Source organism: Ammospiza nelsoni, chromosome 2, assembly GCF_027579445.1.
Source record: "Ammospiza nelsoni isolate bAmmNel1 chromosome 2, bAmmNel1.pri, whole genome shotgun sequence".
Lineage (NCBI taxonomy): Eukaryota > Metazoa > Chordata > Aves > Passeriformes > Passerellidae > Ammospiza > Ammospiza nelsoni.
In genome coordinates this window covers 102,561,954-102,586,019 of record NC_080634.1, presented here as the reverse complement: position 1 = coordinate 102,586,019, position 24,066 = coordinate 102,561,954, and the positions used below count along the sequence as shown (strand labels likewise).

At 42.4% G+C, this 24,066-nt stretch overlaps 1 protein-coding gene across 4 annotated transcripts; it reads right to left on the bottom strand.

Annotated features, from left to right (window-relative positions):
• Positions 1-1,324: 1,324 nt before the first annotated feature.
• ZRSR2 (zinc finger CCCH-type, RNA binding motif and serine/arginine rich 2) lies at positions 1,325-17,911 on the bottom strand. Of its 4 annotated transcripts, none has more exons than XM_059493702.1 (11): positions 17,840-17,911; positions 15,964-16,043; positions 15,722-15,815; positions 15,311-15,419; positions 14,937-15,023; positions 12,769-12,807; positions 10,535-10,650; positions 7,383-7,596; positions 5,074-5,129; positions 4,784-4,893; positions 1,325-4,153 (listed from the first exon to the last, which is right to left on the bottom strand). In XM_059493702.1, the coding sequence occupies exons 1-11, from the start codon at positions 17,884-17,886 to the stop codon at positions 3,672-3,674; spliced, it is 1,434 nt and encodes a 477-aa protein (XP_059349685.1). In that variant the 5' UTR covers positions 17,887-17,911; the 3' UTR covers positions 1,325-3,671. The 4 variants fall into 4 exon arrangements, with proteins under 4 accessions (XP_059349685.1, XP_059349684.1, XP_059349686.1 ...); XM_059493701.1 differs by having other exon boundaries at positions 15,722-15,818; positions 17,840-17,886; XM_059493703.1 differs by lacking the exon at positions 17,840-17,911 and adding an exon at positions 17,048-17,261 and having other exon boundaries at positions 15,722-15,818.
• Positions 17,912-24,066: the final 6,155 nt, after the last annotated feature.

Sequence of the window (24,066 nt, the reverse complement as noted above, 5' to 3'; positions counted from 1 at the left end):
TTAACTATCATAAACTTCCATCTTTCATGTTTTGCAAGAAGTGCTGATCCAGGACAGGAAGCAATAGCATCTTTTAGCAGGCTCTTGCATGTCTTTAGAAAAAAACCAAGTTATTTAGCGCACAGGAATGTCACTGGTAAACCAGAGGGCATTTTCAGTACACTGAACGTGCTAATGCAAAACTGGATGCAGAACAGCCATGCTGCCATCACAGGGCATAAAAATGGGAGAGGAGTCACTTGGGATGCATTTTGGACAATGTGCCCTATACACAAGGGCTGGGGCCAGAGAGGGGAGGCCTTGCTGGGTGTCCACAAGAAATGCCTTGCATTCAACACACAGAATGCCTTGCATTCAACACACAGACACGACACGTGCCACCCTCCTCAACCCCTGATGGCGGTTTGCTGCTCTGGACAGGCAGACAGGGAATGAAATCCCACAGAAGTGGCCCCCAGCTACAGTTGGAGGGAAGGCTCTCTGCTGTGAGGGGGCAAGCCCAGCTCCCTGATGCCTTAATTCTGCTGGACAGCAACAGTGCCCATGCCTACAGGGGTTCCCCTGTGCTGCTGCCTGCCTGGGCTGTTCCTCCTCCACTGAAGGGCAGGGCAGCACCTGCTCCCCATCCTGACTGAAGCAGGGCAGCTGGCAGGCCCTGGCACTGCCACCCTGAACCTCTGTGTAAATGCCAGAATTACTCCAAAGCACCTCCATGATCCCTGCAGAATTCACTACTTAAAAATAAGTATTTTGAAATACTGCTACTTTTAAATAGCAGTTGAAGACAAAACAAAACTTGGCCCGTATTAATTCACTTTATAAGGTCCTTTTCTGTGGAATATGCGCAATAACACGCAATGGGAATTTACAAATTTAAATCCTTTCCATGTTCTTCTGGGGCTTTTTCCCTTGGAGAAAGAAAATAATTAAGCTTAACATTAAAAAAACTTCTAGTCTCTCTCTCCAGAATAAAGCAGCTCACTCAAATAATAAGGAAACACAAAACCATGCATATAACACTACTTAAGATTATGAAGCAGAGAAACAATACTGAAAAATACAAACTCCAAAGTTAGAAAACTGGTGGAATCCCAGGTTTCATGCTAATAAATGCAAGCTAAATGTCAGATCTACAGCACTCACATTCTGTGTAATAAACAGACGGTGTGTGAAAGTGCAGGGCAGTCACAGCTCCCAGTCCTACACTGTACAGGTACAGCCAGCACGTTTGGGTCCAGACCTCAAGAAAAACAAGCTGAAGCTTCAGCCATTGTAGTAACAGAAATAAAGTATATTTAAATTTTTACATGCATTTCTGAGCAAGTTTGGTTTTTTGGTGTGGTTGTGGGTTTTTTTGTTTTGGTTTTTTTTTTTTTTGTTTTTGTTTTTTTGTTTTTTTGTTTTTTAATACAGCCACTTAGCTTCTCAAATCCTGTTGCAAAACTGTGGGGACAAGGAGCCTAATCACCCGTGGAATTCTCACATGGTTATTACTGGGCACTTAGTTTCTAATCCCATGGAGACTTGGTTTGCTTATTTCACCTGACTGGTCACAGGTTCCCACCACATTTCCTTGAGCTGCACAGCTGATTTTGCTGGGCTAATGCTCTGTGACATCTGTCCGTGTGACACGGGGTGCACAGCGGGGGCACAAGCCAGCTCTCCCACCTGAGAGCTCTGGCAAGCAGGGCAGCCCAGGGAATGGAGGGTGGAACCAGCCTGTGGTGGCCAACTGAACCAGAGTTTGCACATGCAGTGCAAGTGACCCAGTGAGACAACTGAGCAGCTATAAAAAAGTAGAAACCTCAGGGAAAATTTGTCTCTAAGGAGTGATGAGAAAAAGGTACGTTACAAGAAACTGGCAGTTACAAATTTCTCAAATGGAATTAAAAACTCTGTGCTGTCTATCCTTTGAAATACGCCTTTTAAAAAAGTTATTATTTCAAAAGTTATGCTAATTACAATTCCTACATCTGTTAATAACTAAAACATTTAATCAAATTAACTAAGCTACAATTCTGCCTACAGTTATGACAATATATCATGGAAGTTGGGTTTGAACTGAACATCACTTTTGTTGTATTACTCCATACTGGACAAGTTACACATGAAGAAAGAAGGAAAAATATATAATCAGCATGCAAGGTGCACTATGCATTTAGAAAAGCAAAAATATATATATCACATCCAGAAGCAATGTTCACTTGATCTTAACTATCCTGGGGAAAAACGTTCTTGATGAGAGGAATGCTGTTGGTAAAGTTCAGATACCTAGATTTTCTAAGGGAGTTTATGTTACACTGCTGGGAATTCTAATGAATTCCTATTTGGGAGCACTTCATGCCTGCTTTAGGCTTCTAACCCTTGGGGTGTGATTGGCTCTCTGAAGGCAGGAGCCCAGTTCTTTGGGGAGGCTAAAGACAGGGAGGTGTCTCTACAGACCATTACAGCACCTGCACCTTCAGTGCTACAAGCTCTCTCTAAGTGTCTGAGGACACAGGTGCCCAAGTTAAAACCTGAAGGTAAACCATGTGAAATACAGTACATCTAACAGCACAAATCTTAAATAAAAGTGAAAAAAATATTGGTAAGGATTTCTCTAACTGCAGGTACTTTGCTAATATAGCTGTCATTTCAAGGAGGTTTTATCCCAATAATTTCATTTTTATGTACCCTACTCTTCACCTTGGCTGTGGGAAAGCAAAGCAGTAGGGTGCCTTAAACTATTGGTAAAATAAACCTCAAAAGGCTCTAAGTCCTCCTCTCCCAAAACCATGAAATAGTCTTTCATGTATACACCCTTCAGCTTCTTCAGCCACTCTGCAGCCATCTTGACTGAGCCTTCACAGTCACATCTTTGGTTCCCTGAAGGACACTTTGCACCCCTCCAGCACAAGTTGGCAGGTCCTTTTCACCTACAAATGGTGAGCAACCAAGAGGTATGCAAAGCAGTTCTAACCTCACTCAAGGATTACAGCTGCATGGTCTCCAGTCTTACTTGGGGATTAAGGTACTGAATAAACTGATTGTTTCTCTGTGTACTTTCTGCTTGGTTTTAGTCTACTGCAATCCCTACAAGCCATCAGCTCAGTCAGGGCTGAGAAAAATCCAACACTCGTGACCAAAAAGCTCCTACTGGACCAGTGCTGTACAATCAAACATGGATGTCTTTGAGATCCCTTTACTCCAACTCATAAAACAATTATATTTTCTTTGTCTGGAAAGCAATTTCCAATAAACAGATGAAAAATACAAATGGCAATCATCTACACAGACCTGGATCTGCAGTGTGCTGGGGTGTGAATTTACTGCACACTGGCTGTTCTGTACTAACTCCTTACAGGAACAGTAAACACTTAACATACACATAACAGAAATAAGCACATACCAAAGAGGCTTCACTTCTCTATTTGCACTCAGTGTGCATCCAGGTGTTGCAGCTGCTCAGAGGGACAGAGTAGCTAGAGTACTTGACATTCACACCTTCTACAGGACTGAAAACTTTAAATTTTCTCAAGCTTCGCACACAGTAAACTACGTTCCTTTATTAGGAAGAAACATTTTAATGTGCAAGAACACTTTATTTGAAATTCATATATATCTGGTACCCTATTGGAAAGATTTCTTTTTCAGCTCTATTTTTGTCAATTAGTGATTTCTGAAAGTAATTCTCACTTTGTTTTGGGAGTTTCACTATTTTTTCCTCTGCTGCTTGATCTCTTTTTACCCCTGCTCCTGGATCGAGAGGAGCTCCTGCTCCTGCTGCGTGTCCGACTGTGACTCCTGCTGCGACTCCTGCTGCGGCCTCTCCGCTTCCTGCCCCTGCTGTGGGACCTCCTCCTCTCCCGGCTCCTGGACCGCCCCGAGCGGTGCCGCCTCTTGTTCTTGTGGCGACTCTTTTTCCTCTCCGATTCTCCGTTCCTGCGGTGGGAATGGTCGGGGCTGGGGCTGCCCCTCCTCCTGGAGCGGCTGTAATAGTCGTCACGATGGCTCGAGCGGTTTCTCCTCTCAGAGTTTTTAGACAACTGATGAGTCCGTTCAGGAGAAATACGTATGTCTCTGTTGGCCTCCCAAAACTCGTTGTTTGGATTTTTGAATACGTGAAGAAAGTTGCAGTGTTTCCCTCTTGGACACTTCTGCCTTTCAAATAAACCTGCAACAGATTAGGGTTTGCTTTTTTTTAACCAGACCTATTAAATCACTTTCTTCATTATGTACCAACTGGAAGAAATTAAATAAACTGAATTTTGCTTCTCCAAACAGAAGAACATGCATCTGACCACCTATCAATTTAACTCACAAAAGATTAATTTTCGTTGCGTACTTTTCTTTGAATTAGCTTTTTAACAGCTATGAAGATTTGGATTTAGCTTAGAACAAACTTAACTTTTTATTTCACTAAGTTTTATTTACCTTAATGTAAGAAGGTAAATAAAGAACATGTTATATTTACTGCTTATAACTGTTGATAGTCCAGAAACTGCCATTGCTTCTCAAGAGATAAACCAGTACTTCCTGGAGTTTCACTTTAAGATTATTATTTCAAAAGCAAGAATCCAAAACTTTTTTCCTAGACCATGGTAAATCCACTAGAATAATTCAGACACTTATGTGACATGGTGTTACACTCCCTTTCTTTCCTGGATCTGCACAAGACATTTGTCTTCCAAACAGAAATGAATACAACATTAGGCAAATCTGAAAGCTACAGCCTAATCCCTCTTTTTCACTTCCATGAGTGAGTATTCTTTCAGTTACACATATTCTCTTTTCCAAGACTCACCACATATGGCAGTTTTCCACCTCGTCACAGGACAGAATTCACAATGAAGCTGTCTGCCTGCATACCATCGTCCACTGAACAGAGCCAGAGCTGCCTGACAGTCCTTCTCCCTTTAAAAAGGAAAAACAACAGATGGCATGACCATCACACAATCATTTCAGACACCCCTTAGCAATTCTGGGTTCCCACTACAGTGTGAGAATGCACTGCATGCATGATACAAACCCCTATTACTCATCACTCAGCTCTGGAGTTTAGCTGTAACCCTTGGTAAGACTGTGAGTACTTACGACTGGTACTGGACGTACACATTTCCTCGCAGGTGGGGCTCATAGTTGCAACTGACCTGAGGGGATGGAAACATGAAATTAGGCCAGTGGAAGGTTTATGCTGTACAACAGCTCACACATTCTGAGATGGGCAATTCTCATTTACGACAGTTCATCCATATCAACTTAGAGATGATGTTTTTCAAAACACTAAGTGTTAATAAAAAAAAAAAAAAAAAAACAAAACAGAACAAAACAAACAAAAAAAGCCTTTCTGGCTTATGGTTAAATTATGCTTGGATTAACTCTGAGACCTTGGCTTCACTTAGTCCACAGGAAAGCTTGTACTCCATTGTCTTGCACTAGTCTGGGCCAACCCTACTGTGCAACAGCCAAATCCTGCTCTAACAACAATTATTAGTATCCTCACATGGAAATGAGGGATTCATTACAGTAAGAGACTATAGAGCAATGTATCTTCACAGCATCCCTTTAAAATGGTTTCAAAAAGCTGGTGACACCATTTTTCACTGTACAGTTCTGAAAAACCTTTTTTGTAATAATTTAGCATTCAAAGTAGATCTAAAGCTCTCAAAAATTAACTTTGAAAAAGTTTGCTGCTAGTTACAAAAGATTCCAACAGGCAGGTCCAGGCAGGTGGAACCCAGTTCTTCAGGACAAACTGTGATTCCAGCCTCTGTTGCCTGCAGGCCTCTTCCAATATTTGCAGCAAACAAAGTTAGCGGCTCCTTTCATCCCTGAACCCTGACTGACCCTCAGGGAATACCTCTGTGTGTGCTGGATCAGCAAAGGGCTTCAGCCACAATAACAAGCACTTGTATAATTAAGTATTACAGGATAAGGAGTCAAAGTATTTGAGATACACAGTGTCAATATAAGAACAAGTGAGAATGATTTTGCCACAGACATTTTTGGGTAGGAAAAGAACCCTAGAGTTCTAAGGTACTGTTTTATCAGGACCTTCCAGATTCTGGAGCAGCTTCCTAGAAAAAACAGCCATAATAAAAACCTTGGCAAAGTAAGTAAGCTGACAGAGGGGTGTGTCTAATCTGATTCTAAATGGTCACAGAGGCTCAGCTCACTCACAGTGAAGATCCCTGCAGCCAACATGTTTTTCTGAAGCATCTCTAATGTAGCGAAAATGTGCATGAGAATCATCTTGCTGTTGTACAATTGCGTTAGAAGCCAAGGAATGGCACACTAATAGTGACAGGAACCCAAGCAGGTGCAGCTTAGCACACCTGCACAGAACCATGGTACAAAGCCAAGGACCTGACTTTGCTGATAAGGCTTTTCAGGCCATGCTCCATAATGAATCTGCATCCTGTGTGCTAGTGGAGGACAACTGGCTATTATTCCATGACTCAAAATATGGAGGGGATGCTCCACTCCTCCAAACAAGTGAAGGTTTCTTGCCTATAAAGCTCATTATACAACTACTGAAAACTCACTCCTTCTACTTTGCTCTTGCTTGAAATGCTAACGCCATCTCAGTCCTGAGGCAGCTGTCAGTAGATGAACACAAAAGAAGAAAAGGCACTATATGCCTCCTGGTGACTGCAGGAAAACACTCAGGAATGGCAAGCAGAAAGGGATGCTGCAGTAGATTCAGATACAAGGAGATTGCACCATCCAAGCTGCATATTTCTGGGGCAGCATGGGATTGTTAGCGCACATCATTCATCTCTGAGGTCTCCATTCAGAGATCCCTCTTTGTCCCCATAAGAAACAAATTATAAATGGGAAAAAATCAGTGCAAAACACTGAGCAAACCAAATGCACAAACTAAGGATGGATGACAAATCTCAAAACCATTTATGTAACTTACCTTTCTGTAATTCTTCCTACTGAAATATCTGCTATCTTTTCAGTTCACTGTAATCTGGTTTTATTTTATTCAGCCAGTCCTAAAATGACATTGTTTTGGTGTACACTCCAAATGCATTTCATACCCCCACTATTTCATTCCTTAGGCCCAAATACAGTAGCTCAGATATATTTATATTGTCTAACAGTCTTAATGGACCCGCTGGAACTTTGCACAGGATAAGAAAAGAAAGGAGTATGAGATAAGTGGACTGTTGAGTAGCGTGAGTAACGTGCAACATAGAAGCCCAGGCTTTTGTAACACTTGAGATGAACGGGAGAGAAGATTCACCCAGAGTAAGATGGTGCTCTGTAAGAGCAGTGACAAGTTTACAGGTGCCATGAGAGATGCACAGTTTGTTGTAAGGACACAGCATAGTGCCCACAGGATTTAGCTGGGGCATGCTGGACAGTTCCTCGCAAGGCTCGTAAAGCGCACGTACCTTGAACTGAACCACCTTCCCCACATTCTGAAATTCGGGGAGCACATCCTCATAGAACTCCAGGAACTGCTGGTAGGTCTCCTCATCACTGTACTCCAGACTGGCATCTGTGTCATAGTCGTCCCTGCGGCACTGCTCCATGCCAAAGGTGATGAACATCCCTCGCACCAGCAGCGTCTTGCTCGATGTGGGGTAGTTGTGCTTGCGGGAACACCTGCACAGGTGCAGTGAAAAAGGAAAGTTGAAAGATTGGCACCTCCAGCAGAAAATACACTTCTTGAAGCTTCAAACATTTGTCATTTTCATTTACAGTTATTATAAAAGAAAATCGATTAGTGGAAGATCAAGATATTTCAATTACTAAACCAAATTATTTTGGAGTGAGTTTGTACATAACTTTAGGGGTTCCTTAATGCCATTAACAAACACATTCTTGCTTAGGAAGGCAGAACTACAAAAGTTATAGATACCAGTGTCACAATGAGAGCTGGGAAGTAATTTCTTTTAGGCTACAAGGGTTAATGTGTTCCCATTTTCTGAAGGGCTTAAAAGATTGTCAAGAGTCTCTCTAGAAAGAGATTTTAAAGCAAGTCCCTGCTCTTATTTTTGCAAACTGAAAAACTTGTACTGTAGTTGTTTTCATCATATGGGAATGGAAGGTGGGAATGTGGGAAGAACAGCACATTTAGACCTGCCCCTGAATGAGTATAAGACTGCTATTTTTCCACTTCCAACAGAAAAAAAACCAAACCAAAACACACAAAGGTAAAAACAACAACAAAAACCCACAAAACCATAAATCCACAAACAAAAAAAACGTACAAAAATCAAAACCCAAACAAAAAAAAAAAAGTTTCTTCTAAATCAGTCATATCTTAATCTGCAGCTTCTTGGCAGCCATAAAAGTATTAGATCTCCCTCACCATCCATCATATTCAGGCTACCTTGCTAACATGCTGAAATACAGTTCTCCCCTAGACATCTTTAGATTCAGTAAGAACACAGATGTTCTCCATGCTTATTTCACTGTGCTTTATGAATCCCATTCAATATATCCCCAAGCAACTGGGTCATGCACTCTCCAACAATTTTCTCCTTTTCATGACCAGAAAAACATTCAGACTAGTCTAGTCTCTGTATGTCACTGGGCAGCACAAAAGAACTGCAGGGAGGTCAGGTCTCAAAATGGACAATTACAACCCAGACTTCAGCTAGGCAGTTTTTCTGTACCCAGTCAAATCAGAAATGGACTCTCACCTTCTGGTTGGCCCCTTAGACTTCAAAAAGCAAACAACAACAACAAAAAAATCCAATCTCCAAACCCAAAACTAAACCAGGAAACAATTAATTTCATGATTATTGTTCTTTTACATTTTAGAAGCTGCCTTCTTTTGCTGTTCAATTTCAATAATAGAACAGAAAATATGAAACCCCCCTAATATTGTCTGCACACAAAATTATATATTCACACGACAGAAAAAAAGGAACCCCAAGGAAAATGAATGACCCAAGAATCCAATATTACTGCAAAATATTAGGTTTGAATTACTGGGGAAATTGGTAGTAGCAAACTCAGCCAGTTTCAGCTTATTCAGGACATAATGAGCTTTGACAAGATTCAGTAGTTATTTGTTGATAACACTGGCTCTTAGTTTTTCACAACTCCTTTCAACCCATCCTTCCAGTCCTATCCTAGCTGTACCAGTCCTTCAACTTAGAGACAGCACCAGATGTTAAAATGACCAGATCATGAAGGAAGCAGGTATGTGAAGAAAAAGAAGGAAGATTAAAGGGAGGTAGCTGAGATCAATAGGGGTGAAAGAGGAAGGGCAGAATATGATGTTTCTCAGTATTTATTTTCCAAGGGTTATTCATAGTTCAAATGCAAAGTTCAAAGCAAAACTGAGTTTTATGGAATCCCTAAATAATCCATGGAAGTTATCTCCATTAAAGATCACTACAAAAAATACTGCAAAGACTACAAAGACCAAGACATTTGAAAAAAATGCTGTCTGCAGTGATATAGCTGGTGAAATTTTTATTATGGAATTCAACACATATTTCAGGATAGAAAAAAAAGATGTGAACTTGAAGCTTCCATATAGTTGAATTATCTTATAATTATCCACAATATACATCACACTGGAACAAATTACTCCCAGGATAAAGAAAACTACAATAGCTAGACTGCACATGTCTCAGTGATACAAGTTAGTAAAATAACCTTGTAAGTTTTTGCTGAGGATTCATGTAATAAATATCAGAGTCCTGCCCTGCTAAGCTGTTGTTTCTGCTTAGCAGGGAGAAAAAAATCAGGGATTCTCAAACCAGAAGCTGCATTTGGGTCATCACTGCTCCTGGTCACCAATGAACATGTACTCCATAAACTCATTTATACTTCTGTTTCCCTCTACATCCTCTGGGAACAAGTTTGCCATTTGTTTCATAAGAGAAAGTCTTTCCTGTGTCAAAGCTGGTAAACATTCTGAGACACCTGACTAAGTTGCAAATAATCATTCCCATCCTACTCCTGAGTTTGCTGTTCGTTTACCACAGTCCTCTTCCACCTCCCTCTTTGAAAGCAGAGTCTGGACTTCTCAGCCACTTCCACAGAGGTGCTCTTCATCTCTCATCATCCTGATGAGCTTCTCTGTTCTTCCCTTTTACTACACTTCCCTCCTGAGACAGGGGCACCCTGTCAGTGTACCACAATCACAACTGAATGCATCACACATTCAAATAGTGAGAACTCTGGAAGCTACCTGACAACTTTCCAAGTGTGCAGATTTACCTTAACTTAATTTCTTTAGTCCATTTGGGATCTGAACATATGCAAATTAGAAAATATAAAAAATTAGCATCTGACATATCAGACCTGTACTAATAACAGACCATATACATTCTGTCAGAATAAACCTGTGCAGGAGCCTAGGCTAAGAAAAACCAATGTAACCAGAATGCACCATCAGTGATATGCCATAACAATAACCAGCTTAATTCCAGCCAGAAAATGCTCTGCTCTCAGTCCACATCCAAATACACAGAAGTATTTTATGCAACAATTTTTCCTCAGTTGTCTTATGACCTATTCAAGTTGCCTCTGTTTTATCTCCCCAACACACTTCTATCCTGGTAAATATTCAATGGATTACCTGTCTCCAAATCGGCAGGAACCTGTTTTAATATAAAATGGGCAATTTGCTCTGTCCTTCTCTGTTCCCAGATTCTCTGGGGGCTCTGGGTTATGCCAACTCACACCATTCTCCAGCTGTGGAAGAAACATTAAAATAGACAAAAGTTAGAAAACAGTAAAGAAATGGAGTGTCAAAAATAAAACTTAACAACTGAATTCACATGCAGTTATGAGCACTATGTTTCTACAAGGCAAGCTGAACCTATTTAAAGCATTGTTTTTCAAAGCTGCCCTGTGCTTTGGGTCTCACTTTATACATCTGTGTCATGGTTTAACCCCAGCCAGCAGCCAAGCCCCAGAGAGCCACTTGCTCACAGCCCCACCAAGTGAGATCAGGGAAAAAATGGAAAGGTAACAGATATAAAACTCATGCATTGAAATAAAGACAGTTTAAGAGGGAAAGCAAAAGCCAGGCAAAAAAGCAAAGCAAACTCAGGAATTAATTCACTGCTTCCCAGGGGCAGAAAGGTGTTCAGCCATCTCCAGGAAAGCAAGGCCCCACCACATGTAACAGTGATGTGGGAGGACAAACATCATCATGCCAGATGTCTCCCCATTCTTTCTTCTTCCCCCACTTTATACACTGAGCATGATGTCAGATGGTCTGGAATATCCCTTTGGTCAGCTGGGGTCACCTGTCTGGCTGTCTCCTCCCAGCCAACCATTCACCCTCTGCCTCTTCACCAGTGTGGCAGTATGAGAAGCAGAAAAGACCTTGGAAGAAAAGGTCTGTGTAGGCCCTGCTCAGCAATAACAAAAACATCTCCACATTTTCAACCCTATTTTAAGTGTAAATCCAAAACAAAGCCCCATACTAGCCACCACGAAAAAAATTAACTCTACCCCAGCCAAAACCACCACAACTTGGCAGAGAGAAAGCCAAGACTATTTACTTATTTTTCTCTGCAACAGCCCAAAGCTCAGCAAGCTCATCATTATCACTGTTATGTGCATCTAGAAAAGGCTAAAATAAAAGTAACTTGTCAAAGGACAGAATTTTAAAAAATGAAATTCATAGTTAGCACTGGAAGTAGAAGTGTCCATACTGATCATCCTGGGTCATTAAAAATTCTCTAATTCAAAATGGCCTCACCAAGTTGCAAGCCTTGAATGACTACAACCAAGACACATATTTTAAAAGGAATTTTCATTCTAACCAAACAATCTATAAAGCTGACTGGCCTAAGTTCTCATTTTAAATCAACTGAAAATTCTTTTTACTCACAAGCAGCATTTGACCCAGCTACCAATTCTGCTCATGACTTGCAGCCATAATTTTCTATCACCAGAACAGCCCTGTTATGTCAGCAGTAAATGAACCCTGAACTGCTACTCTAATGCAGTCTCCAACATACCACATTTCTGACTATTCCTTTGCAGACATGACTGCTAATGCATCTTGAGCTCTGGGCAGGCAGTAGTTCAGAGCAGTTTCCTACCCATCTTAGTAAACAGATTCCCTGCCTAAAGAGCTGTTTAAACATGATTTGGAACCAAACCTAACTCCAATGTAGCTATGGCAGTCAATAAACAATGGATAACTAGGTTAAAACTTATTTTTCAGATTCATGAAGTGGTTTAAACAGAGCAGGAATCTTCACAAGTTGAACCATATGACAGGGATAAAAATACAAATTATTCTTTAAGGCAATCTCTAAGAGCCTCATGAAAACTGCAGTTTTCTTTTCTACACACTGCCAGCTTGAGATCCATGCTCTTCCAGGCATCCAAGCAGTCAAGCTTCTCTCTCCCCCACCTTTTTTTCTTTTCATTAAGGATCTGTGCCCTTCTCTACCACTCAATCCTCTTATTTAGAGCCTGACATCTGCTTAAAAAGACAAGTTTATCTTGCCACCCAGGACTGACAGATTTGTTTAGAATTACAATTCACAAATAAACCATCATGCACAGTGGTTTTTAACAGCACACAGCAGTATTTCCAGGTTCATTTTGACTCAAACCTCCTGAACAGTCATCAGCATGCACAACTGCACTGCCACCAACCAGCCAGAAATATGCTTAATTATGTTCCACCCAGTAAATAATTGTTTACAGCTCATGCAAGCCACTATATATTAAATTTATTCAGGCCATTAGGTTCTGGAGAGCAGATGGACAGCATGCTAGAAGGCAAACACTGGATGGAAATTAAATTACTTTTCAGTTCTTTTTTCAGAAAGTCTCAGAGCATACCTGGCTTTCAGCTTGATCCAGCATCCTCTGCACAGCTGCCTATAAATGGTGCAAACACAGGACTAGTGAAAACCCTGAGGATACACAAAACATCTGGTTTCTTTAGTTAAGAACCTAATTTACAATGCTCAGTGATTATGCATAATGAAAGTGTGATGGGGTTTCCTTTAAAAACAGGAGATTTACTTTGGCTCTGTAGCAATTCAGGTACTACAAAGCTGTTAAAGGATACATCAGACAAGACCCTCATGTAGATAATCTTCTAAACTAAATGACAGACAACAGAGAAGTTTAATTTTCTTTTTTAAAACTATCATTGAACTGTTGATGCTTAAATCTCCTGCTCTAGCACACAGCCTGGTTACAGGTAAGTCCATAATTGTTTAGTTGCAGAAAATGTTTTAACTTACACATTTTATGGAATACACAGAAAAATGCAATGCTTAGTGAGCCTCTGTTAAAGCAAGAGATGTAACTGGTAAGAAACTTAAACACTGTAAATTAACCATATCTAGCCTTCCAAATATAGGAAAGCAATGAGGATATTCTTTCCCTTCATTTTTCTAAGTGAGCTGAGCATAACAATACAACTCTCCAAAACTGGCTGGACACTGCTTCTAATAAATTGCTCTATGAAGTTCCTAGAAAAAAGATATTTTAATATAATCAGGACAAGAAAATATGCTAGGACTGGAAGAGAATTAATTAAATTTAAAAAGAGCAAATAAAAATTAAAAAATGCAATTAAAGATGAGGACCTGGTACTGATCACCAAGGATATTAGATAATACCCACCCTAATAAAGAAAAATTAAACAGAACAAACAAAACTCCCTGAACCACACAAACAAAAAAAACTAAACCCAAAACTAATCCTTCACCCTCTCCAAAAAAAGCCTCTAATCACCATCACCCATCAAACCAGAAAATCTATTTCTTAATTTTAGAGAGGGAAATTAGTTTTTTTATTGTATCACTTGTTAGAACTTGAATAAACTGCTGTTTCAAGACACAAGCAAAACCAATTAAACAACTTTCTGCTGCTAAAATGGGTGGCTCTGCTTTTAGCTGGGTAATCAGTTTCCCTCTGGGTGCCTGTCATTGCCCTCTATGAGCCAATTTAACTCACTATCCCTGGAAATAATAACCCAGAAAAACAGAAAGCAAAGAATCCAACTACCAAATAAAAGAGAAAGCTGCTTCCATCTAGTTCAGGGACACCAGTTATCCCACTGAGGGCTTGGGCACACCCAGACACAAGGATAGAGGGGAGGATTGAAAACCTGCTGTTATCATGGTTCAACTCTCTCCAAACTGCATCTCAAACCTAAATAAAGGACATGAGCATAATTTTCTCTCCCTACTCTGCAAAGACAGAAATGGACACCTGAACACCAGAGGAAGCAAGACAGGAAATACAATAACTACTGTTCTTTGGCATCCCTCATTCAAGTGTTACATCATCAGCAGCACAACCAACTATTAACTGCACACAGCCAGAGCTGTCTGCTCATGGCTCCTCTCCTGCTGTGGCTATCAGACTCAGCTCCCAGTGAAATGTCCTCACACTGAATTACTGTACAGGAAACCTTACATCCAGATCACTGAACTTGTAAAACTGAAGATGAATGTATCATTAACAGAAATGTTATCAATGATTTGTATCTTCAGTATCATTTTTATTCCACCCAAGGAGCTCTGAAAAAAGATACGTCCTGTTGGATGAGTCAGGTAAAGAAGAGCTGTAACACATCTTTTGATTAAGAACTGTGTTAAGGAACAGCAGCAATGTACTTCCATGTTCCATGTCCTCTTTGGGCATTTTCTTCAGCACTGACTGTGTTTAACTGGGACATTAAGGAAGGATTATGTTTAATGCATGATGCAGAAAGTGCACTTATCAGAACCTGCACTGGCACAGTACCTTTGTATTTACCTGACGTAAACAATTACATACTGTGAACAACCAGATGGGTTAACAGGAGTTATACTTCAGTATATGGAGCCCCTGGATGCTCTTTAACACTGAACAACGGTTTAGGAACTTAGAATGGGTTAACTAATGCATTTGCTATTTATAAAAAAATCCCTTTTCAACATGCTTAACTGTTGCGTCTGATCATGTCACAGGACATATAACATACATATCCTCCCACCACCAGCAATCACCTCTCTCTCTCTCTTCTCCTGTTGCTTCTGCTGTGCCACTTCTCTCTCTTTTCTTTGCTGCTCTTCCCATTCTTCTTTGATCTTCCTCTTTATGACAGAAAAAAAATAAATTAAGGAACAATGCTTTACAATCAAAGTCAAAAGCATCATGTTGCATTACAACTTCTTGACAATTAAGTTTTCATCTAGTCAGAAGCAACTAAATCTGACAAAAGCCCTTTTAAGAGCTGTTGTTTTTTTCTCTTTTCAATTCTGCTTTTCTATACAAAAGAGTGGAGACTCTATGCTTTCAAACCAGCATCAAGAATAATGAAAGTTACTACACTCAGCTACCTTGTTGCCTAGCACAACTCTAAGGTTTTACATCTTTATACCTCTTCTTCCTCTTGACGCTTTCTTGCGGCCTCTTCTTTTTCTTTCTTTAGCTTGAACTCTTCTTGGGCCTTCTCTTCTCTCAGCAACCACTGCTCATGTAGTTTTTGTCTACCAAAGAAACCAGATACCACTCAGACCACCAACTTAAGGAGTACCCATGATTGATGCAACTGTCATAAAAACAATTCAATATTGTATTTATTACTACAGTAATAACTGCAACTTACCGAATCTTATTTAAAAGAGAAATTTCCATAGGAATCATTCAGGCTTTAAAGGAAAGGACTGTGTAGCCTGACATATTCAATAAAGACTGTGTTTCACAGAATATATTTGAACTTTTCAAAGTACTAAAATGGAATTGATTAAAAACTGTTTATTGCATATATGCCATTTTCTAGATTTCTCACCTTTCTGCCTCAAGTTTTTTTTCTTCCTCTTCTTCCTCCTCTTCTTCCACTTCCTCTTCTTCCTCCTCAGACACAGATTCATCTTTTTCTGCAGCTTCTGATAAAAAAGCACAATTCAACACATCTACATAACTGCATGCTATGGCCAACACAGATACACAAAATATCTTAAAAAAAAAAAAAAACAAACAAAAATTCCCAATCATTTCTAGTCCCACTGACAGTACCAAACACTTCAGTACCTGAGTCCCTTAGTTTGGCAAGCGCCTGTCGCTTTTTTTTCCTCTTCTCCTTCTTCAGAATAGCTCTGTACTTTTGATGGCTGAGGATGAGAGAACATTGCTTATGTTAAAACAGACAAACAAATAATTTTTACTGTATACATGCACTTAATTTCCTTCAGCAATACAAAATCCCACAAACTGCAAAATTAACAGGCATTTATATGAAACAGTAACTACACAGCAGCATGTGATGTGACATCTGATGAAATCTGTAAATCTGTGGCTGTGCTGTTCAGACTTGCACAGGGGCAGCAGCAAGAAGACCTGACATGGGGTCTCATCTTCTTTGAGCTCTGCAGTACTCAACATCATCACCAACTCCATGAAATCTCCTTCAGCTCCTGAAACTTGGTCACTAGATAAAGGAGAAAAACTTGGGGATCTCCTACCCTACAATTTTGGTACAACTTTCTGCACATTCTAGTCTTTCTTTTACAGGACATGAAATTTCAAGTTCTTTCTTTTCTCCTTTGTTATTTTTCACAGACAGTAGTCTCAATGCACAGCTAACAAAACACACTCCACAGCCCCCACAGACAATGGTCAGCACTGCTCTTCTGCTACAGAAGCTTGGCCAGACTCCTCCTTGCTTGTCTGACAGCTTTGACCAGCTGCCTACAAGCAGCACCGCGTTTTCACTATGGTTAAAATGCCTCTAATGTCTAAAAGCCTTTTCACATCAAGCTCTTTTCTGTCAAGTTTCATTCTAGCTTTCCTCTTCCTAGCCAGGTGATAATGGAGAAATAGACAGGAGGGATCATCTTCTGCTCTGGTCATTGTGCCACACCAAATGCTGATGGGAGATTAATACCTTCCCCTTTTGGAGTGTGTAATTTTAAGATTCCACACGTGTAACTCAACCAGCCAGAACTTCACCCACACCTCCAGTCCTGTTCAGGATTGCTCACATCCTCACCACCTGCACACCTGTGCGTGCCAAGGGGACACCGCGGTGCTTGTCCTGACAGCAACTCCTGCCCGCACAACAATGTCACCCCCTGGGCCCTCTGCCTCTGCCCCGGCCAGCCTGGCCGCTTCTCACCTCGTGTCCCTGCCTGAAATGGATCGCATCCCTCAGCAGGTGCCTGGGGCTGACAAGCGAGAACTTCCTCCCCAGTTCCTGGGAACTTCTTTTTCTTGAAGCCCAAGGAAGGAAGGGACGGAGGCACTCCCCTTACTCCCGTACCAGCACAGGAGAGGGGGCACACGGCTGGCAGACAAGGAGCAGCGCTGCCCAAGCCGCTCCAGGGCTGGGCTTCGCCCCTGCCTCCAGCCGCAGGACACCGGAGCGAGGCCTGGGCAAACGCCTGCAGACCCCGGCCGGGCAATCCCCCGGCGAGCCCGGCTGCCCTGCCCACGGCCTCGGCGGCGGGGCTGGCCGGGGCTCAGCCCGGGCACGCACATGCCGCTGCCTCCCCGCGCCGCGGCCTCCGCTGTCCCGCACACCTCTCAGAGCCGCCGCTCTCCCGGGCGCGGATCGCTGTCCCGCCCCGCCGCAGCTGGGGCGGGCCGGCACGGAGCCCCGCTCCCCCCGGATCCGGCCGGGAACGGGACCGGCAGCGCCCGCGGCTCCGCCGCTCTGGGCCCGCTCGCCGCCCGCAGAACCACCCGTCCCGAGAATCACCGAGCCCAGTTCCCCCCGTCCCCCCGTCCCGCCGGGCCACGGCCGCGCGGAGCTGCGCCACTGCCGGGCCCGGCCACGGGGCGGCCTCAGCCGCGGCCGTCGTGCGCTCGGGCGGTCTCGGCCAGGACAGGGCCGTGACTCTCCGCAGGGACCCGCGGGCCCTCCCCCTTGCCCCGGGGGGTCCCAGCCCCGGCCCGGCCGCGGCCTCACCTCGGCTTCCCCAGGGGGGGCTCGGGCACCAACATGGGCGCCGCCATCTTGCGGGACCGACGGGACGTCACGTGATCCCTCGGCGGAAGGGCGCGCAATCGGTTCCGGCGGCCGCGCGCCGAGATCCCGGGGCTGAGGGCGGCGGGGCCGGTGCGGGCTGGGGGCAGGGAGAGGCGACACCGAGGGGCAGGGACAGGCGGGGCAGGGACAGGCGGCACCGGGGGGCACGGAAAGGCGGCACCGGGGCACGGACAGGCAGCACGGGGGGCAGGGAAAGACGGCACTGGGGAGCCCGATTTACCGAACTGTCCCAAGGACCGCAAGCGAGGGAGTGCAGAGAACGTTCCGTTGTCACGGGATCCCTGAGTGGGCCAGGTTGGAAGGGACCACGGTGGATCATGTGCTTCAAGCTCCCTGCTCAGACAGGGCCATCGCGGGGCACAGGGCTGTGTCCGGACAGTTCCTGAATATCCCCAGTGAGGGACACTCTGCACCTTCTCTGGGCAATCTGTTCCAGTGCTTAGTCACACGCAGTAAAGAACTTCTTGCTCATGTTCAGGTTTTTAACTGGGATTTGCTGTGCCCAGTTAATGCCCATTGCCTCTTGTCCTATTGGTCGGCACCCCGGGAATAAGGTCCCTCCCTGGACCCATCCTCTGACACCTCCTTTTTAATGTTACTATGTGATGATGAGGTCTTCTCTGGGTTGTCTCCTCAAGGCTGAACAGGCCCAATTCTCTGAGCCTTTCCTGACTCTGTGCCATGTCCTTAGCCCTGTTGGGTACCTGTGTGCCTGTGCAGTGGTGCCTGAGCTTGCCTGGGGTGCTGCTGCACATGGCAGTCACTGAGTGACACTCTGGGCAGTGCCTGCCTGCCCACAGCCTGTGCTCTGTGTGGGAGCTGCCTTGGCTGTGTTGGGAATTGTGTGTGGGAGCAGGGTGTTCAGTGCCTGCCATGAGGGAAGCTTTCAGTGTGTCCCTTGGCTGCTGTGAGCATGGCTGCCCTGCCCCACAGCCTCTCAGAGCTGGGGGAAGCCACAGTTCCAGTGCATTGATCAGTTTAGCTCACATTGCTGATGTACTCCCATCATCATCTCTGAGGCATTGTACCTGACCTGATTATAAACGCATTTCATGGCAGGAAACTATTCCACACAGACCCTCCTGGGTGTGATGGGTGGAAATATGCAAGGTGTCAGTAATCAATTCCTCTGTGACAGGAGTGATAGATTACACCCTTCAGAGGCAGTGTGCTTGTAGCTTTCATTTGGGCAAATTTTGCATGGCATTAATAAAGTACATTGTTGATTAAGGTCTAAATTATTCTTCTAAACCACAACGTAGGAGCTTATTTCCTACATCCTGGGGGTAGTGCACTGCAGAAACAGCCAGAGCTGCTGATGGTGAAGCACACCACAGCAGGCTCTGTCAAAACCTGACTAATTGACTGCTGTTCATTAACAGCATAATGAGTATCCTCTTTCTTACTCTGAAGCTCAGTGAAGTTATTCAAAGCAAGCATGTGACTGCTGCAGTCAGCAGTTACATTTGCCACTTGACCAATGAATATTCAGACCGTGACCTCTCTGCTGTTACTGAACCATGTGCCAGAACCTAGACTGTCTTAAAATTAAGGAGTTGTCACCAGTAGTACTTGCACTGCTCCTTGTGCAGAACATACATGTAAAGTAACACATAATTTGCTGTTTCTTGGATACAGAAGATGGCAGTATTGGGCATTTAACAACTGATGAACAATTGGCACCCATGAAAGTATTGAAAAAAAAACAACCAAATGTGTTTCATAATCTTATTTCATTAAGAAATTATAACTATAGCTTTCATCCTCTCATCAACCGGAAATGCCATAATATTAACCTTCCTTTAAGCTATTTATGAGTCAAAATTGAGAAATTCTATAATTTCTTTTGGTATGCTCGATTTCATCATGGCATTTTCCCAATGTTCTTGGGGAAGGCACCATCTTAAGCTTTTACATTTCAGCAATTAAAAGTAGATCTCATTTTAAGAAAACACAAAACATAACAGCTATTACCAACATCCAGAATGATTCTGGAAAAAGCTGTCATTCTTTTCAAAACAAGGATACACAGTTGCATTATTCACTGTTTTGTTTATTTTGATTAGTTTATACACATATAGCAGCTTGGTTTTCAAGTCCAGGTGTAGACTTCCATACAATTTAATTGATAGAGTGTCAGAAAGAAAAAGATATGGCAATTCCAGGCAAGAGTCATTCACATATCCAAAGTGATACTGCATTCCAGTCAGTAGCTGTTATTCCTTACACTGGAATTATAGACCCCAGGCCTTCACAAGCATAGTTTATTTTTGTGGCAACCTTCAGGTTTTGGGACTCACTCTTCCATATTTTCTAAAGAGAAATACTCCTTCATGGTCCAGTACCACATGAACCCTCTCATGAGAAGGTCAGTACTGGATGCAGATTGTACTGTGTGGGAAAAAAGAAACTTTTATCTTACAACTTGTAGTTATGTATTGTAGTTACTACATGCATATAGTAACTACCATGCATGTCCCACCTTGCACTGTAAATGTCTGTGTGTCTTTCCAGCTGTATGCACAGGGCTGTGCATGCACAGTAGAGCAGCCCTCTGTTGAAGTGCAGTGACTCTCTTTGGCACACATTTGAACTTCCTTTCCCTGTGGCTCTTCTGGATTCCATTTCATGTCTTTTCTGCCATTGTAGAGTAACATAAGCAGATAAGAAGGGTTCACTCTCTTTGTTGTATGCCCCAGCCCTCTGTGGAAAAAAGAAAGATACATTTGATAAGCATACAAATTATGTAAAATTGTCCTCACTGTAATATTTGCCATATGCTCCAGGAGAAGAGTGGCACCTTTCCTCATGGAATTGTACATCTGGTTTTTGGGTTTGTTTTTTTTTTGTTTTGGTTTGGTTTTTTTTGTTTTTTTTTTTTTTGTTGGTTTTTTTTTTTGTTGGTTTTTTTTGGTTTTGTTTTTTTTTTTTTTTCTCCTGGGTGATGCAAATGGAAATAAGAGAATACAAGGGGCAGTCAAATGTCAGTCAAATCACTAGCTTGGATTTGTCTGACCCAGAGGATATGTGCTGTGTGGGAGACATCCAGGAAGTGTGGGGTTGGGGTGGGTCAGTTTTCATTGATACTTCTTGGTGTGTTTGTGTAATAAATGTGAAGATGAAGTGGTGGCAGCAGCACCATCCTCCCACCCCTTCCATGCTGAAAGTCTCAATGCCAGCCCCACTGTGGGCTGTCCTTGGTGCTTTCCACTGCAAAGTGCCCTTTCCAAGGTGATAGATGGGAGTGCTGGCAAGTGCATCCTTCCCCCACCTGCACTACTGTTGGGAGAGCTAAATGTTCCTCACCCACTGTCTGCTTCTGTGAATGCTGATAAAAACTTGGTGACAGCCAGGTCACTTCTGCCCTGTTACAGTGATGGCTGTGGCAGTCCTCATTCAACACCCTGTTCCCCCATGACTTCTGGAGGTGACAATGCAGTGTTTGTCATTTCCACTGCACCCAGGGAACTGCACAGCACTGTGCACCACTGCAGTTCGGGTCTGCAGTTCTCCAGGTACATTTCCATGAGTGACTAAAGCTGACAGTCACACATGAGCTCTTTCCTCCTAAGAACTGGACACAACTCTTTGAGACTAAAGATTAACTTCCTCAGAGTTTAAAACTGTTAATTTGTCAAATTTGAAAACTGAGGTTAAGTTTAGCCATAGTTGTTAATTAACTTATACAATAGCTATCAATATTTTACTTCCCTGGGATTTTCCATTTCAAAGACATTGAAAGGAGCAGAAAAAGTACATTGCTAATCACATGGAGAAGATTGAGGGGATTTGTTTGTTTGTTTTACCAAGTCATATGATTTCTTGACTTTTCAACAAATTTCTCCTGATTTGTTCAGTAGTCCAAATTTTGATGTATTTTTAAATGAATTCATACAGATTATACATGAACTTCTATAGATAAAAAGCACTGAAAAAAAAATTACAGAGATACTCTTATTTTCAACCAGGCAGACAAATTAATTTGGTATAATAAGAGAAATAATTCTTTGCACTAGTACAGTGATATTTCTGGAATGCAGAAATGTGCACGAAATTCTTCATGGCTATGACCTGTAGCTCCACAATAGTTAGGAAAAGCAAAAATAATATAAAAGAGGAACTGCTTAGAAATCTAACACCTCACAAAGTAGTCAGTTAAAAACATGCCTTGCATTTGTGCCTGAAGATTGTAATTTATTCAAGCAAACTGATGCCTGACTGATTAATCAGTGGCAAACAAATGCAGACATGCTTAAACAGTGCTGTGTATCTGGCCAAAATGGAAGCAGAATCTGGGCAGAAAGTTATCCATGCATGTAGATTTATTACAAAGATACAAAGTGGCAGAATGTCTGTCTGTCCTTTTAGATTATACAGATATACTCCATTTATAAACTGAAAAGTTGCAGTGCTTTTTAAGACACTATTTAAAAATACCATTAATTTGAAGCAAAGTTATCTTCCTGCTAACACCTGGTGTATTCTTGCACGTCCACCTGGCTTATTTACAAACTGTGCTGGCTTTGGGAAAAGATTTATAGATGTGTAGCAATTGGTAGATTATGTGCAGCACTCTGTGCATCTACAATTGGATATGCACGTGGGCCTTCAGCTGGATGCATTTGGCACACATCCACGTTGCTGTGCACGTATATATCAACTGCATGATGCTCTCCCTGTGAGCTCTGAGCTGGGGTGTTTATCACACGGCTTCTTCTCCTGGCCTCCTCCCCTCTCTGCTGGAAAAAATAATTTTTCTTGCTTCTTGCCAGCAAGACAAATTGGGGAAAATCAGCCATCCTGGCTGGAATTCAGCAGCTTTGATCAGGGAATCCAGTCATGTTCTCTGAGTTTGTTCCTGCTGGGTGTCATGTCCCTTTGCTGTACTTTGACACTGGCCCCATGCAATTCTGAGGGGAAGAACTGATTTGTGATGTTTTACAGCAGGGGGAAGTGGTGATGCTGTGTATCACACTCAGTTCCATTTGACTTCTGGCAGCAGGGAAAGAGTGCTCGACTTTTTTTTGCTCTTCCCGAGTTCTTCAGTGTTTCCCCTAAAGATAGAAAAAAGTTCATGTGTTTGCTATTGAAGCAATGCACATGAATTCACCATGAAACTGACTGCATTCACATTCTTTAAAGATTTTTCTAAGTTACAAATGCTACAGGAACCTGATAGTCCTTCATATATCTGTACATTTTTCAGTGTGCTCCTTTTGATGTGCATTTACACAGCATGTTAATTTAAGCTGTCATTAGAAATGAATGCATCACTTTTTTGTTTTCATAGGCATAGACTGAACATCTGAGCAGATAATGTATCCAATACTTTTGTATCCAGACTGGGTTGCCTAGTGAGAGCAAAGAGGTGCCTGGGAATCAGCTTGGCGAATGACTTTTAAAGATGGGCTATCATGTCCTTTAACAGTGGCCTCTAAAACCAGTTTAAATTAGTGAAGCAGTAAGTTCTCTGCTACCCAAAAGTCTGAGTATCTAATGCAGTAAATACTGGTTATTGTTTTTCATAAATTCAGCCCACAGTTCAGTCAGATTTTTGTACTGTTTGTCATTCATGTGAAGCTCTTTGGGTTTGCAGTCTCAAGACACTTCTTGGTGCTAAAGGATCAACCGAAAGTAATTCTGAAATGATCTTCAAGGTAGGACCAAACCATTAATCAGAGTGGCTACAGGGGGAATAGAGCAACATAATGAAATAAAGAAATCCTGTCTTACTGCCTAGATTGCAGACACTGTACAAATACCTGCAAATACATTTAAGTTTCTGAATTCTTTTTCCTCCACATTTATTTATTTGTCTTGGTAAACATTTGATTAATAGTGCAGAATGCATTAAAATATTTCCACATGCATGTGTACACATATACACAGTGGCTCATGTCTATAAAACAAAAATACATTCCTTTTCAACATGCTTCCTACTAAGTCCTTTATTGCACCTCTGCTTTTTCTAGTCGCTACCATAATAAGCCTCTGACAGGAAAAAACGATTTCTCCCTGCATATAACAGTTCTTTTCATGCAAAGCAATGCCTGAGATGTAAGGTGTTTTTGTGTAGAACAAGGCATTAACTCTGCTGGGCTTGAGCAAGGACACAGTAGTGGGGCTGGGGTGGGGATAGGGGGACA